At 47.1% G+C, this 16,805-nt stretch overlaps 2 protein-coding genes across 3 annotated transcripts in view; one reads left to right on the top strand and one right to left on the bottom strand.

Annotated features, from left to right (window-relative positions):
* The window catches only part of LOC127692694 (sterol 26-hydroxylase, mitochondrial), a 29,717-nt gene extending 16,399 nt beyond the window's left edge, over positions 1-13,318 (top strand). For both annotated transcript variants that reach the window (XM_052193300.1, XM_052193301.1), the window contains 8 exons: positions 5,955-6,145; positions 10,566-10,765; positions 10,885-11,082; positions 11,195-11,367; positions 12,069-12,235; positions 12,432-12,513; positions 12,595-12,807; positions 12,958-13,318. In XM_052193300.1, coding sequence (XP_052049260.1) covers positions 5,955-6,145; positions 10,566-10,765; positions 10,885-11,082; positions 11,195-11,367; positions 12,069-12,235; positions 12,432-12,513; positions 12,595-12,807; positions 12,958-13,074 — 1,341 coding nt within the window. In that variant the 3' untranslated portion in view covers positions 13,075-13,318. The remainder of the gene's footprint in view (positions 1-5,954; positions 6,146-10,565; positions 10,766-10,884; positions 11,083-11,194; positions 11,368-12,068; positions 12,236-12,431; positions 12,514-12,594; positions 12,808-12,957) is intronic.
* A 2,801-nt stretch (positions 13,319-16,119) lies between these two features.
* Prkag3 (protein kinase AMP-activated non-catalytic subunit gamma 3) overlaps positions 16,120-16,805 on the bottom strand; it is an 8,800-nt gene continuing 8,114 nt past the window's right edge. Inside the window, exons 12-13 of the mRNA XM_052193546.1 lie at positions 16,571-16,717; positions 16,120-16,240 (exon numbers count right to left, since the gene is read on the bottom strand). Coding sequence (XP_052049506.1) covers positions 16,124-16,240; positions 16,571-16,717 — 264 coding nt within the window. The 3' untranslated portion in view covers positions 16,120-16,123. The remainder of the gene's footprint in view (positions 16,241-16,570; positions 16,718-16,805) is intronic.

Genomic DNA, 16,805 nt, shown 5'->3' with positions numbered 1-16,805 from the left:
GGCATCTCATGGTTACCTGGGCATCTCATGGTGGTTGTTTGGGTTGGCACACATTTGCTGTTCCGTCTCTGTACACATTGTGAATAACTCTGTGTAGACATGTTTTTCGTTTCTTGTGTACTTAGGACTCGAATTGCTGGATCATGTGTCCTTCTGTGTCAGACTTTTCCATAGGGCTACCTTATCTGTACACTCCACTAGCAATATGTGAGTGCTGTTGTCTCTCCTTCATCGATGCTTATTTCCTGTTTGGGTTTTGTTTGCTTGAAGTTTTCAAGATATCCTAATGGACATATCATGATATATTATTGTAACTTTGATTTGTGTGTGTGTGTGTGTGTGTATGTATGAGTGGGGGGCGTGGCACACATGTAGAAGTCAGACAACAGGCATAATAATTTTGCTGGTGTGAATTCTTTCCAACAATTTATTTTTTATTAACTTTACAACTGATCACAGCCCCCCTCCTTCCTCTCCTCCCAGTCCCACCCTTACAGTTCCCTCCCCCCCACTACCTTCTCTGAGAAGGGAGAGGCCCCCTTGGGTACCCCCTACCCAGGGTCATCTGGTCCCAGCGGGACCAAGCACATCCTCTCCCACCAGGCAGTCCAAGTGGGGGAAGGGGATCCAATGGCAGGCAACAGAGTCAGAGTCAGTCCCAGCTCGGATTGCTAAGGAACCTGCGTGAAGACCAAACAGCACATCTGGTACAAAGGTGTAGGAGGCCTAGCCCCGCCCATGCACACTCATTGGCTGGTGGTTCAGTCTCTGTGAGCTCCCCTGGGCCCAGGTTAGTTGACTCTGTGGGTCTTCTTGTGGTGACCTTGACTCCTCCCGCTCCCTCAATCCTAACCTGAACTCTTACACAAGAGTGGAAGAAGGAGAGGTGGGTCTCTCCATCTTGCATCTGCTGCTGGATGAACCTCTCAGGAGACAGTTTAAAGCAAAACAACAACAACAACACAAAGATAGCTACAAAATAATGAGGAAGTAATTTGGGAGCACAGGTAGCCCACTTCTCATCTGTCTGTCTACACACTAGGATGTGGACTCCTCTTTTCTGCCGTGCTTGCCTGGGCCCAGGATGGGCTGGGGGCTCCACAGGTGAATGCTGATGAATTCTGCTCCCTCCGCCTACCAGGTGAGGACCAGCCTTCTCATCCATCTCAGTGACATGTTAACTCAGCAAAGCGGTTCCGAGGCAACACAGGCAGCACCCTGTACGAGCCCTGGAAGTGGCTGGCTGGCTGGCTGGCTGGCTCAGGTTACCTCCTAATGTTCAGCACACAGGGCAGCACACATCTCTCAGCAAGTGTCCCGATGTCTTTCTAAAATAAGTCCTTACATAAGGAGGTCCTTGTTAAGTGCCACCAACTAAACTGACCAAGAGAAGTCTAAAAGGAAAAGGGAGAAATCTTCCAGAAACTTCTGTACTGATAGCCAGGGAACCTTGGAAGTTCTGGGTTTCAGGGAAGGTACTTGTGCCCAACTCAGTGGCTTTGTATCTGGTCTTTTTTTTCCCTTCAAAATGTTCATTATTTTCATGTTAAATGTTATTTTCACGTTATATGCCCATGTCTTGCCCACATACATGCTGTGCCCCATGGGTGTGCCTGGTGCCTGTGGAGGCCGGAAGATGGGGTCAGCTTCCCCCAAAGCAGACAATTGTGAGAGCTACCATGTAGGTGCTAAGAATCAAACCTGGGTCCTCAGAGGAGAAGCTCTTGTTACTGAGGCATCTCTTCAGCCCCCTTACCAAGTCTTTTAAAAATGATTCCGCCCCCCCACCCCCGACACCCGATTCCAAGATTGTGGTATAAAATTTGGGAAACAAATCAGTATAAAGAAGGAAGTAAATTTATCTACAAAGTAGTATTTGTCAGTGCAGAAGGTCACCGTTCACATTGTAATAAAAATGTAACATGAACATTTTTGGTCATTTTTTTGTTATGCGGCCCAGGCTGGTCTTGAACCTGTAATCTTCCTGACTCTACCTTCCAAGTGCTAGGATTACAGACCTCAAGTGTGCTAGGCAAGAGCTGCCCCACTCACTTAGCTACATCTCCAGACCTTTAATTCTTCTTCTTCTTCTTCTTCTTCTTCTTCTTCTTCTTCTTCTTCTTCTTCTTCTTCTTCTTCTTCTTCTTCTTCTTCTTCTTCTCCTTCTCCTTCTCCTTCTCCTTCTCCTTCTCCTCCTTCTCCTTCTCCTTCTCCTTCTCCTTCTCCTTCTCCTTCTCCTTCTCCTTCTCCTTCTCCTTCTCCTTCTCCTTCTCCTTCTCCTTCTCCTTCTCCTTCTCCTTCTCCTTCTCCTTCTCCTTCTCCTTCTCCTCCTCCTCCTCCTCCTCCTCCTCCTCCTCCTCCTCCTCCTCCTCCTCCTCCTCCTCCTCCTTCTCCTTCTTCTCCTTCTTCTCCTTCTTCTTCTTTTCTTCTCCTCCTCTTCTTCTTCTTCCTCTTCCTATTCTTCTTCCTGGAAACTTTAAGAAAAGTAAAAACAAAACAAAAAACAAAACAAAAACAAAAACAAAAATAAAAATAAAAAACCCAAAGTAAAACTCATTCACAGGCAAGTGGATACAGCTAGGGCTTACTTAAAATTTTAGGAGCACTTGGATGAATCCAGGGATTCAACAAGTTTCCCTGCCTTCTAGAACTATCTGAGTGATGGTTAGTGACTTCCACTTCAGAAAATATTGTTTCCTTAGACATGTTCATAGTTCAAAACTTAAAACAACGTATTATGCTATACAGTCCTCCTCCCTGTGATGATCTGAATGAGAAATGCCCCCCATAATCTTGGACACCTGAACACGTGGTCCCAGTCTGTAGTGCTGCTGGGGGGGTTTAGGTGGTAGGGCCTTGCTGGGGGCTGCACATCACTGGGAGTGGGCTTTGAGCACCAAGGCCTTACCCTACTGCAGTTCACGATTTCTGCTTCAGCTTGTGGTCCAAGATGTGAAGTCTCAGTGTCCTGCTCCTGCCACCATGCCCCACTCCCACCCTCAGCCCCAGCCATGATGAACTCATCCCTCTGGAACTCTTGCTTACATGAGTTTTGGGTTTTGTCACAACAGCAGCAAAATCACTAATACATCCCTTCATCTCTGCCCTGGGTAACCTCTTGCATCTAAAGTATCCGTTTAGTATTTCTCAGTGAAAGTGAATATTTAGCCTCTCCCCTCCCCCTTCTTTCCTTCTTGTGTGTGTGTGTGTGTGTGTGTGTGTGTGTGTGTGTGTTTGTGTGTGGTATGTGTGTGTGTGTGTGTGTGTGTGCTCCCATGTGTGTGCAGATGCATGTACATGTTCACACAGATAGACAAGTAGACCCACAGTTGATATCAGGAATCCTCCTTATTCATTCCTCCCCCTTGTCCTTTGAGGCAGGGCCTCAGCCAAACCCAGAGCTCCCCAACATAGCTAGTTTCAGTAGGCAGCTTGCTCCAGGGATCTCTTTGTCCACCCTCCAAGGCCAGAACTACAGGTGGGCTGCCATGTGTGCCTGTATTTATGTAGTTTGTGGGGATCCAGATGCTGGTCCTTTTACAGGGCTTTCACCCGGAGCTATTTCCCTAACCCTGCCCTGCTTTCTTAGGCAGGAGGTGCTACTCTTTTTGTTTGACACTCTACTTTGGGTGTCTTTCTGTGTTAGTACAGGAGGGGCCACTTCGTGCTTTTTTTTAGCTGCTATTGTATTCTGTTCTGTGGATATCCTGTACTTTGTTTATAAACTTGTAGTGAATAAATTACCTTATAATGAAAAACTTGTAACTATACTATAATTTCTACACAACTATATATACTGTAATCACATATCTAAAACTGTTTAAAAATAGCCCATTGTAATTGTTAATGTGTTTGGTATTTTGCTCAGTAAATGAAATGATGAATAAATATATATCTATATATCTCTATCTATATATCTCTTTCTCTAGCTATATCTATATCGATATCTATATTGATATCAATATTGATATCAATGTAGATGTAGATGTAGGTGTAGGTGTAGGTGTAGGTGTAGGTGTAGGTATAGGTATAGGTATAGATATAGATATAGATATAGATATAGATATAGATATAGTTTTGTTTTGTTTTGTTTTTTGGTTTTTCAAGACAGGGTTTCTCTGTGTAGCCCTGGCTGTCCTAGAACTCACTCTGTAGACCAGGCTGGCCTCGAACTCAGAAATTCAATATAAATATATTGATCAATATATAAATACCAATGGTTGTCCTCCGAATGGGGACGAGCCATTTGAGTCAGGCCTGCACAGTTTGACTTTCCTGGGGGAAGCAGAGGTATTTTTACTGTGTTTGAAGCAACTCTTCAGGATCCCGCCTCCCCACGGTGGCCATATCCCTGGGAGGCGGAAGTGTGAAACAAGTGGGTCTGAGAGCTTCTCCAGACTGGCTGCTAGGCAATGGACAGCCTTGACCATCGTTAGCTCAGGATGGATTCTGGACAACTGAGCAATGGGTTGGGGGCAATTATGTTGTAGTGGTCCTGAGAGAACCCATTTTAAAGCTAATAGTTTGGACCAGTAAGATTGACATTTTCTGGACTCTATATAGATTAGGAGTTCCCTTCTGTAACCTTGGAGATGAGTCTCTTCTCTCTAACTCTCTTGTTTGTTTCACAGACACCCTCCAGCTTAATTTCTGTACTGGAGCTGACTCTCTTTCCCAGTTGTTGCTGAGTCTCTTCAGCAACAACTGGGAAAGAGAAAGGGACTGGGAAACCATGGGGCTTTATTTCATGATATGGGTGTTAACTTAGCCAGTGAATTCTGATTCCCATTTGTGGGTTCCTCTTGGGACTCCCCTCCATCTTCCTTTCTCTCTCATTTTCAGCAACGATCAATGCATTTTATCAACCAGGGCCTTGCTAAAGGTAAGCAGGCTCGGTACCACAGAATGACCTTAGCAATGCTCTTAGCCCATCACAATGCTAATTTCTCAGCAGATGCTAACTAAGACCATCAGTTAGCAACTGCCTTAGAAAGTCTAAGATATAGCCAGGTGTGGTGGCTGGCGCATGCCTTAATCCCAGCTCTTGGGAGGCAGAGGGAGGTGGATCTCTGTGAGTTCAAAGCCAGCCTTGTCTATAGAGTGAGTTTTGGAATAGACAGGGCTCTATTACACAGAGAAACCCTGTCTGGGACCTCACCCCAACCCAGTCCCATATGTGTCTGCAGGGCACCAAGCTGGGTGCCGTGTTCTTCCTGGGTAACTCTCTGCCTTTGAGTTACTCTCTCCCTGCTCTTTAGAAAAGACTTAGGAATTGCATAGCACACACATTACTTTGTTATAATGTTTGTTTACTAAATTTTTATAAAATTTTTTTAATACATTTATTTATTTGTGTGTGCATATGTGTATGTGTGTGTGTGTGCGTATGTAGGTCAGAGGACAACTCGTAGGAATTGGTTCTCTCCTACCATGTGGGTTCAGGTCATGGCTTGGCGGCAAGCACCTTACCCACTGAGCCATTTCGCCATCACCATTTATTTTTATTATCATCTAAGTTGGTATGCAAAGTGATGGGGTTTATTACGGCATTTCCATGCATAATATGTCATTACACATTTTTGCTACAGAAGATTTAAGTGCTTCCTTCAGGCTTACTAAACCTCAGGCTGGTAATAACAGCCTCAAATTCCTTAAAACAAATATCTGCATCTAATCTGTAACAGACCACAACCCTAATTTCCCATATATCCATATTCCTTCCTCCACAGGCCTCAGATCCTCCCACCTCTTACAGGTAACATTGTTCTCAGTAATCTTACTTGTTGTGAGGCCACTTGTTTTGTCTCTGTCTACAGAACTGCTGGCCACCACCATATCTTCCTCTCGCACGATGGTACTGGTATGGCCATCAGACCCTCTCCCACCCCATCTTTCCTTCCAGAAAAGTCATCTCAACTGAACCCCAATTATTCCACTTTGCTTAACACCTCCAGGTGCTGAACAAGGCCAAGTATGGTCCAATGTGGACAACCTCCTTTGGGACTTCCACCAATGTGAATCTGGCTAGTGCCCCGCTCTTGGAACAAGTGATGAGACAGGAGGACAAGTTCCCCATAAGAGACCACATGGAGGAGTGGAAGGCTCACCGAGACCACAAGGGCCTCACCTATGGAATCTTTACCACGTGAGCTGGGGCTTAAAGGGATGGGAGCACGGCCACAAAGGACCTGGTGGAAAGAGAGGAGGCACAGGCAGCCACTCAAACGCAGGGCGGAGGGGGGCCTCCCCAAGCTACTTGTCTAGAAAACATTGAGCTGGGCTGAAACCCAGGGATGAGCCACCGCCTCCTCTTCTACCAACGCATCGGGTCATTTTGGACAAGTAAATGATTTCCTTTTGCTTTCTTTGTGTGTTTGTGTGTGTGTCTGTGTGTGTGTTTCCGATCTCTAATATAAGGTGTTGGGACTAAAATAACTACAAGGCTTTTCAGATTGTTTTGTGGATAAGACCCGAAGCCCCCATACCTGCTATGCACTCAACCACTGAACTACATTCCCAGCTCCTCTTGTGATTTTTTAAGTTTTGGAGCAGGGTCTCTATCACTAAATTGTCCTGAGTATCTTGAGATTATAGGCCTGAATCACTAGACCTGGCTTCTGACCTGTTTTTCTCCATTGTGGTTGAAAATATGTCAAATTGTCATTGAGACCCTGTCATTATCACTCAGTTGGGAAGGTTCCATTTTAACTTCATCAAATATGTCTTAGTGTACTGTATTGCTGTACTGTACAGTCATTGGCTATAAGCTTCATGGATTCCCTCCACATACATGTAGATAGATACAGATTTCACTTGTGCCTAGAAAGGGTAAGATTATTCTGCTGGTGTTTTTTGATGGACGGAATGTTACTTACTTATGAGCTCACTGAAGTAGGTGGTGGAAATATTTGTGATAAACAATTCCCAGTGCCACAGGTTGTAACTGGCTATGTTCAGATATCTCTTAGCTTTGTCAATAGAACTCCAAAAGCAGTAAGTGGCTTTTCCCATCATGCTTTGGTATAGCTGTCACATTGATTATAACAATGTGTTTTGATGATGCCAGACACCCGGCTTGTCTCTGTACAGCTGTGATTTCATTTTGTTCTTGAGTAGGGAGTATTATTATCCCCAGTTTACAGCTGAAGAAACCACTGTAAAAATCAAGGGAGGTTTTACATCCTGTGTCAGAGTTGACATACCTATGCAATGAAGTAGATTTCCCCTGAATCTGGAACTCAAGGATATAAAGTATAGCCTTGATACTGTGGAAAGAAAATGATCTGGTCACAGGTTCATTGTAGCTGTCCCCAGTGTTCATAGATTCAGTCCCTTAGGTATTCTTTCTTGTTTCTGTTTTCTTCACAGGCAGATAGTTTTGTAACAAAGATAATAATTCTTTGTTCCCAATTCTGAAACTGGAGAATGCTGTTTAGGACCTCTTTAAACCCTCCCTGATCCTGTGGGCTAGAAGGAGGTCATGTGGATCTGAGTTGACAACTCAACTGAGCCCACTGTGGGACCCTTTGGGGGCAGTTTGTTATGTCTCTTACTCTGAAGTCAATTTTCTATGTGTGTCACTGGTGTGCATTTAAAGACTACTTTGTACAAGGTGTGGTAGCACATGCCTCCAATCCCAGTACTCAGGAAGTGGAGGCAGGAGGATCATGAACTCAAGGGTAACTTGGGCTCCATGAGACCCTTTCTCAAACAAACACCAAACAATCAATCAATAAAAGCACTTTTGCAAAGCTATGATACTCCTTTTTTTCTGCCTTGTTTTTAACCTAGATGTCTTTAGAATCTTACTTTACACAGCAGCTCTCCAATAGTTCTGACTGGGTTGCCATTAAAAGTCTGTATGGTTAGCTCCTTGAAAAAAGCATTTAACTGGCTGGAGAGATAGCTCAACGGGTAAGAACACTGACTGCTCTTCCAAAGGTCCTGAGTTCAAATCCCAGAAACCACATGGTGGCTCATAGCCATTTGTAATGGAATAGGATACACCAAGAAAAGTGATATGGACCAAATTATGTCCCCCATACCAAAATTCATGTATTAAGGCCTTCTGGGTATCTGAAAACAGCAACAGTATACTCACATACAAAAAAATAAATAAATCTTTTTCTTTTGTAAAGAAAAAGCATTTAACAACCCGACGGGTCTATTTCAATTGTCATTTCTTTTCACCAGAACATTTAGTTTATCTTTGTGACAGCATTCTTCAGACACAAACAAAATCCCCTGTGGGGAAGGGTTGGGGCTTATTTCAAATCTCAAAAGTTTATTTTTTTTCCTTAAGATTTAATAATGTTGTCATGTGTATGGTGTTTTGCCTTCATGTGCAGTGCTTGTCGTGTTCCTACAGTGCTTGCCGAGACTGGCGGGTCCCCAGAAACTGGAGTTACAGATGGTTGTGAGCCACCATGTGGGTGCTGGGAACTGACCCTCTGAAGGAGTAGCCAGTGCTCTTAGCCTCTGAGCCACCTCTTCAGTCCATTTTTAGTTTTTATTTTTATTTATTTATTGTTGTCTTTTAAAAACTTAATTAACATTTTCAATAGTAATATTGGGTTTCTTTTCTTTTCTTTTCTTTTTTTTTTTTTTTTTTTTTGGATTTGGTTCTTTCAAGAAAGCGTTTCTCTGTATAGCCCTGGCTGACCTGGAATTCACTCTGTAGACCAGGCTGGCCTTGAACTCAGAAATCCACCTGCCTCTGCCCCCCAGAGTGCTGGGATTACAGGCGTGCGTCACCACCGTGTGGCAGTTTTTTTTTTTCCTTGCTTCTTTGCTCGCTTATTTGTTTAGAGACAGAATCTCATGTAGTCCAAGCTAGTTTTAAACTCAGTATTCAGCTAAGACTGACCTTAGACATCTTGATTCTCCTGCCTCAGCCTTCTGAGTACTGGGATTACAAATATGTACCACTACACTTGTCTAATATAAATATAAATATAAATATAAATATAAATATAAATATAAAATGAAATTTCAGCAAGGAATGGTTAAGTGTCCCCTCAGTTCTTTAAGCCATCAGTGCTGTTAACTGAGGCTCATTCTCACTTTACACAGAAGTTCCTCTCTTCTTCGTAGCACTGGACTTTCGCATAGCACATAGCATCTGCATTTGTGGCTCTACAGCTAAGTTTAAGAAGATGGATTTGAAGCCAGGCAGTGGTGGCGCATGCCTGTGATCCCAGCACTCTGGGAGGCAGAGGCAGGTGAATTTCTGAGTTCGAGGCCAGCCTGGTCTACATAGTGAGTCCCAGGACAGCCAGGGCTACACAGAGAAAACCTGTCTCGAAAAAATCAAATCCAAAAAAACAAAACAAAACAAAACAAAAAACCCAAAAGAAGATGGATTTGGTCTAGCTTGCTTAGTGAAGGGTTCAGGCTCGGGAGTTAGCTGAGTGTTGGACGGTCCTTAAACATGACCTCGGAGCGTGTCCCCTGCTTATTTGAGCACCCCCATTAACAAGGGGAGACATCTAAGTGTCTACTGTATGGCTATAGCACAAAGGCTTAGAGCTTCAGTTTTTTGGGTCTCCTGTCCCCTTGACCGACTGAACTAAGAAGAGACTGAATGCCTGTAACCTTGGCAACAGAGGAACCCCAATATGTTCCTTTTTTTTTCAACTTTCTCATAGAAGGCCTGGGTATAGCCCTTAGCATTTCACATTCAGAAGATTCCAGAGTTACATAATTCAAAGATACTTTCTGTCCAGATTACTGACCACCATGTGCCCAGCACTCGTGTGGACACCTGAACAGCCTGGCTGTATAGGCCTTGGATCACTCTTCGCATACAGAGGCAAAAACCCAAGCCCGGGGGTGTTAAGCTACGTTTTTGAGGTTACTTGGCCAGTCCTCTGTAAACCTGTGGTTTTTGTGGTTTGTTTTTATTGTAAGACAGGATCTTATTCTATAGCCCAGGTTGGTCTCAAACTTGTGGTGGCTCGGCTAGCGGAGGGAATACAGGTGTGTCCCACCAGCTTGGCTAGACCGTGATCTGATTCTAGGTGGCCTGACTCTAGAAGGTCACTTTACCCATTCCCACGGTGCTGAGGTCTGGTGGTCCATTTGTGCTTCCTTTTTTTCTCCCCTCCCCCACCCCTAAAGACAGATTTCTCTGTATAGCTCTGGTTTTTCTGGAACTCACTCTGTAGACCAGGCTAACCTCGAACTCAAAGATCTGCCTGCCTCTGCCTCCTAAGTGCTGGGATTAGAGGTGTGCACCACCACCACCTGGCCTTAATCCCTTTTGAATCTGCTTACCACAGACAAGGTCTCTCGTGAGGTCTAGGCAGCAATCAAAAACCCTTCGTAGTAAAGGGTTCTCTCAAACTCCTGATCCTCCTGCCTCCGTCTTCCCAACGCTGGGATTCAAAGGTGTGTGCAGCCATGCTTGGCCATTTTATCATTCTTAGATCATCAGTTATACTTGGTGATGGCCTAATTCTATATGTCAGAAGTCTGGGAAATTCTCGGGGGACCTTGTGGGTGCATGGGAAATGCCATTCACTTCAACCCCGTGGTTAACTCCTGCCATTCTCGACGGTCCCCAGACAAGGACAGCAGTGGTACCATCTGCGTCAAGTTTTGAATCAGCGACTGCTGAAGCCTGCCGAGGCTGCACTCTACACAGATGCCTTAAACGAGGTGATCAGTGACTTTATTACCCGGCTGGACCAGGTGCGGGCAGAGAGTGCATCAGGGGATGAGGTGCCAGACATGTCTCATCTTCTCTACCACTTTGCCTTGGAAGGTAGCCTTGTTGAGAGAGCTGGTGGGGGGGTCTGAGGGGGGCAGGAATGGGCTTTAATGAGGACCCTGGATTCTCAGTCCTCTGGCTCTGCCTGCTCTGACAGCCTCTATACTTCACAGCCATCTGCTCCATCCTGTTTGAGAAAAGGGTTGGCTGCCTGGAGGCCTCCATCCCTGAGGACACTGCCACCTTCATCAGATCTGTTGGGCTCATGTTCCGGAACTCAGTCTATGTCACGTTCCTTCCCAAGTGGACGCGTCCTCTGCTGCCCTTTTGGAAGCAATATCTGGATAACTGGGATAACATTTTCTCCTTTGGTGAGGTGTCCTAATCTGGGCCCAGGGAAGGAAGCTGGCCTCTCCCATGACTTCCTTCACAGTACCTACTCTTAGGGTGATTTAAACACACTCTCCTCTGTTTTCCACGCAGGGAAAAAGCTGATTGATCAAAAAGTCCAGGAGATAGAATCCCAGCTACAGGAGTCTGGACCAGATGGGGTCCGGGTTTCTGGCTACCTGCACTTCCTGCTGACCAATGACTTGCTCAGTCCTCAGGAGACTGTTGCCTCTTTTCCTGAGCTGCTCTTAGCTGGGGTGGACACGGTACATCAGAAAGAGGGAGCAGTGTATGGGATGTAAACAAACAAACAAAAAACAAAGGAAAGGCTGACAAGGAGACCAGGGAGTGCCTGATTTTTATCCTGTACTGTTCCCAAGATCTTCCCCCTTCTCTCCACCCTCCCACCCCCCTCCCCACCCCCGATCCTGACCTGGCTTCTCCTGTATCACTATGGTTGTTTGCCCAGTTGAGGCAAATAGGACTGGCCCTTTTGTTAGGGGAGGCTCTATCAATTTCTGAGCCCTGGGGCTCTCTCTGTCTCTGACTCTGTCTGTCTCTGTCTCTGTCTCTGTCTCTGCCTCTCTCTCTCTCTCTCTCTCTCTCTCTCTCTGACAGCGGAGCGATCCCTCCCACAGGATTCCAATTCTATTGCTGCAGTTTAGGTAGAGAATTGAAAACTTGTCCACAAACTCCTACTGTACCCAGGGGACTCGGTTCCAGCATATCTGTGGTAATGTTCCTTGTTATTGTCCCCTCTGTAGTTGAAACACAATCTCCCTCCATATTGGTCCTTGTTTGGAGTTCATGTTTGGAGGTCCCTAGGAACCCTGGTCTCTTTTTCCTGTCATCCCAGTGGCAAGCCAGTTTCCTTGTACATTGTATCCACATCCATTCACAGACCATCCCACCTCTTCCCTAGAAATTCCTGCCTTTCTTCATCTTCATCTCCCATTCTATTTCCTAGACATCCAACACACTGACATGGGCCCTGTATCACCTTTCAAAGAATCCAGAGATCCAGGAGGCCTTGCACAAGGAAGTGACTGGTGTGGTGCCCTTCGGGAAGGTGCCCCAGCACAAGGACCTTGCCCACATGGCCCTGCTAAAAGCTGTGATTAAGGAGACCCTGCGGTAGGCTATGACCCCATATGCATAAGTCTATATGGGGGTTGTAATCAGACAGAAATGGAAGGTCGAGACTGCCGGAGGCTGCAAGTTAGGGTTATGAGAGCTATGGGGAGAAAGTCTAGAACTAGAAAGTCAAGGATGAGCGGGCCGCCCCTTCCCCCAATCTGGAAGCAGAGCATTGACTTTCTTCTCCCTGCAGCCTCTACCCTGTGGTTCCCACAAACTCCCGGATCATCACAGAAAAGGAAACTGAGATTAATGGCTTCCTCTTCCCTAAGAATGTGAGTGGAGCTAGAGCACCCACGTGCCCAGGAATGTCTGAAGCCTTGGCTGATGGTCACACCGCCATTCTCCCTCTGTAGACACAGTTTGTGTTATGCCACTATGTGGTGTCCCGGGATCCCAGTGTCTTTCCCGAGCCCGACAGCTTCCAGCCTCACCGATGGCTGAGGAAGAGAGAGGCCGATAAATCTGGGATCCAACACCCATTCGGCTCTGTGCCCTTCGGCTATGGGGTTCGCTCCTGCCTGGGTCGTAGGATTGCAGAACTGGAGATGCAGCTGCTGCTGTCCAGGGTGAGCAGGAAGTGTGCAAAGGGCTGTGTGGGTCGGGTAAGAGGGAGGGCTCTGAGGGAGAGGAGAGGCAGGGAGGACCAGGGTAGACGCCTACAAAGGGAACAGGAATTGGAGATAGAGTCCAGTGGCGCTGCCCTCTCTTCCTGACAGCTGATACAAAAGTATGAGGTGGTCCTGGCTCCCGGGATGGGAGAAGTGAAGTCTTTGTCCCGCATCGTCCTGGTTCCCAACAAGAAGGTGAGCCTACGCTTTCTGGAGAGACAGTAGCGCTGAGCTGGGCCCCTGCCTCCGCAGAGCTTGTCCAGAAGCTCTGGCCCAGAAGTTCTTGGCCAGTCTAATGCCACATGTCACGATGCCAGATTCAACAGGGGAACTCTGTGCCCTTCCCATAGACACCAAATGTCTGGCACAATCTCTACTGAGCTGCACCCACTTAAGACAGTAGAGCACCTCCTATCACATGACAGTCCTTGGGTATGATTTAAAATAAAATTTAAAATTCAAATTTGGAGGGGGGGGTTCTTTGTTGTTCTATTTTACCACCCAGCATCTGACCCTCTTTGGGGGAGGTATATATTTTGCACCTTAGAATCATAGTGGGTGACCCTGCTGGACCCAATTCTTAGAGCCTGAGAGAGCCCTGTGCTTCCCTACACCTCAATAGCAGACCCATTATGGACACCCAAAAAGGGCACTGTGACAATCCCATCACAGCTGTAGATGGTAAAAGTTACCCACTAGGCACCACAGTGAATCCCCAGGGCCTTAGCGACCCTGGAGGCTGAAGCAAGGGAGCTGGTAGAGCCCAGGAACAACACAGTGGGGTGTCTGTGCGATGTGCCTGGGGATTGGCCAGTCCAATGTCACATGTCATGATGCCAGATTGTGGTCAGAACAGGTCAGTGTTCACAGTCTATAGTTCCGGTAGTAAAGGCATGGCCGTTACAGTCAACAGTATGAAGATTCCCCTCCCTCAGAAATAAAGGTGGAGCTGCCCTGCTGGCCATGGTGGTACATGACTTGAATCCCACACCAATTGGGAGACAGAAGCAGGTGGATCTCTGTGAGTTTGATGCCAGCTTGGCCTGCATAGTGAGTTATAGACCGGTCTGGGATATGTGGTGAAATGCTCTCTCAAAAGTAATTTTTTGAAGGAGGCGGAGAAGGAAGATGAGGAGGAGGAGGAAGAGAAGGAGGAGGAGGAGGAGGAGGAGGAGGAGGAGGAGGAGGAGGAGGAGGAGGAGGAGGAAAAGAAACAAAAGCAAGCAAGCTGGGAGGTGGCTCAGTGGCTCAGTGTCTCAGTGTCTCAGTGGTTTGTAAAACATGTGTCTCGGAAGTGTGAAGACCCCAGTTCAAGTTTACCAACCTTATGTAAAGTTCAACAAGGTGGGAATGGTGGAGTCTGAACTCCAGTCCCAGGAGAGGGTAGGACACACAGGCGATCCCCAGAAGCACAAGAGGTTGCTTAATTAGGAGCAGCAATACCATAAGGTAACCCTGTCTCAAACAGGGTGGAGGGGGAGGACCCATGCCTGAAGTCCACTGATTTTCCCCGTGAGACACTCACCTACACACTTGCCCCACAGTCACACTCCAGTGTGACGGCACACACGCTAAAATAAGTGAATGAAAGGGATTTTAAAGGATAGTAAAAATATGAATTCACTCTTTCTTCATTGGACCACTGGATCTGAGGGCCTGTGTCATCCAGGGGAGGGTAAAGGCAGACGGAGAGACCCAGAATTGACTGAGATTAATTTCTTCCTCCCTGGTGAGTTGGGGTCATGGTAGAAATTACATCCAGTGTTACAGGATCGGTGATGTTTCCTGCAGACTCCCCTTGTAGACTGGGTTTACCCACTATGTGAGTAATTAGTTAATACACACTCTCCTTATCATTTTGTTACAAGTCAAAGATTTTAAAAAATGTTGGCAGAATAACATTCTATGCACAAAAGAAAGGCCACTTGCAGCTTTTGTCAATTGTAGATTTTCCTTCAAGTCTTTGAATTCAGGAGACATAAGGAGTTTGGCACAAGTTCATCTCAATGACTATAGCCGTTGAGCACGCGTATAGCATCCAAGATTGCCGCTTGCTCTTTTATTTCTTTTTTTATTTCTTCGTTGTTCATTCTTAAGGATCTGAATACAAGATCCTCTGTCTGGTGCGAAGAGACCGAGGGGATAGAACAATGCTCACTGGTGAGAGCTAAGGAGCCTCCCCCATGCCCCACCCATGCAACAGTGTCAGGAGCACCCACTCCAGCAGACAGCTCTAGAATCAAGGACTGTTCGGTGTTGGCCTCAAGCATCTTGGAAGGGCCAGGAGAGTCGGCTGATGGATGGAGGTGATGCACTGGTGGCTCCCACAGGGAAAGAACAGCCAGGGCTCCCAGGAGCAGGGGACATGAGTGCACACGGTCCAGAAACCAAGCATTTCAGGTCCCCATCTAAATCCATAGGCTGCAGGCTCACTGCCTCACTGAGCTCAGCCCTGACCCAGGAGCAGGGGAAGAAGTAAGCAGGGACCAGGCATACAGATTGATCCAAGACTGATTGCGGGGTCTCTGGTTCAGGGATTTGCAGGCGTGACTCCATTGTTCTGTCATTGTCCTGGTGCACCGGGCATACCCAAAGGCTTCTGAGAGAATATGTGTAGCGCGGACAATTAGGGAAGGCTGGAGAGCCTGTGAGAAAAAGAGGAAACAGTGACCAAATCGGGAAGAGGAGATGCCTTCCCGGAAGGAATCTCTCCATCTACTGCCAACTGGATGGAATGTCCGCCCCACACAACCAGGCACGCTTCCAGGACAGTCCGCAATCTGACAAACTCGGAGACGAGCAGTAGGTGGACACTGCCTTCTGTGTTAGCCCATGAAGATGATGGCAATGTATCCAACATGAGTTTGTTAGCTTGCTTTATTCTCAAGAGAGACCCAGCAAGTGGCAAGTGAATGAAGTGAACAGAGAGGAGACAAATGGGTGTCCTGCCTCTACCCATCCCTTCCGGCAGGACCTCCATGACCTCAGCTGGAAATGCGACTGAGCAGTGGTCTGTAAATCCTTGCGCTGACAGTTACTATGGGCCCGCGCAATTATGACTGGCACCGCTGCCATCTTTGAGGCACCATAACTTGAGATCTAGGAGCTCAGGAAGACTGAAGGACCAGCCCTGTAGTTCATGGTGAAGCCTACCTGTACCAGAGCAGAGCCAGCAGATGGGGGTGGGAGAAGATGAAAGCCAGGTCCCCTTCAAGTTCCAAGATCCTTTCTTTGGCTTTCAGGTGAAGATGGCTTGGGTATGAGGACTCAGGTTTCAGGCACTGAGGGCATCGATGCCAGCAGGGCTGAGTACCAGCGCTTGAAGTATGTCAGAGAGGGAGACCACGCCCAGAAGATGCTGGGTCTCATCCACCAACACCAGCCTATGCACCTGTGGGTCCACAGGGTTCAGGGAGGGGCAGAGCCTTTGGCTACAGCAGCTAATAGGGCCGGTCCCAGGAAGCAGGGAAAGCTTAACACAGCTCAAGGAGAAAAGGGCATTTCCTGGCAACAGCTGGCCATGGCTTTGACCACTCAGCTGGCTGTGGATCTTGGCATGAGGGCCTTATGAACAGGACCAGACACCTACCAACGCAGATGCCAAAAGTTGGTCACGAAAGGGAAGGTAGGCCTAGTGCCCAGGATACAGGCATGGCAAGAGCTATGCAAAAAAGAATCAGGCCATCTGTGTTGAGGGCGAGCCCGGCAGGGTGCAAGGTACCTGTTCCCGCGCAATCCTGTCAATGACTTCACCTAGGCTCTCATGGGGCTGGCAGGAGAGAACTCCCTCCAGACACAGCGTCCTCTGCCTCAGAGCTTCTCCCACACTCATGTCTAGGTGGTTGTAGGTTTGCTGGGCAGCCAGGTGCTGGGGCAGGGAGAGGAGTCATGAGCCAACCTCGTCACTCAGGCTGCAGCCTGGAGATTGCACTCTGACACACTTGCAAAGAGGAGTC

The sequence above is a fragment of the Apodemus sylvaticus genome, chromosome 9 (assembly GCF_947179515.1).
Source record: "Apodemus sylvaticus chromosome 9, mApoSyl1.1, whole genome shotgun sequence".
Taxonomy (NCBI): Eukaryota; Metazoa; Chordata; class Mammalia; order Rodentia; family Muridae; genus Apodemus; species Apodemus sylvaticus.
This window is presented reverse-complemented; position numbering and strand designations above follow the sequence as displayed.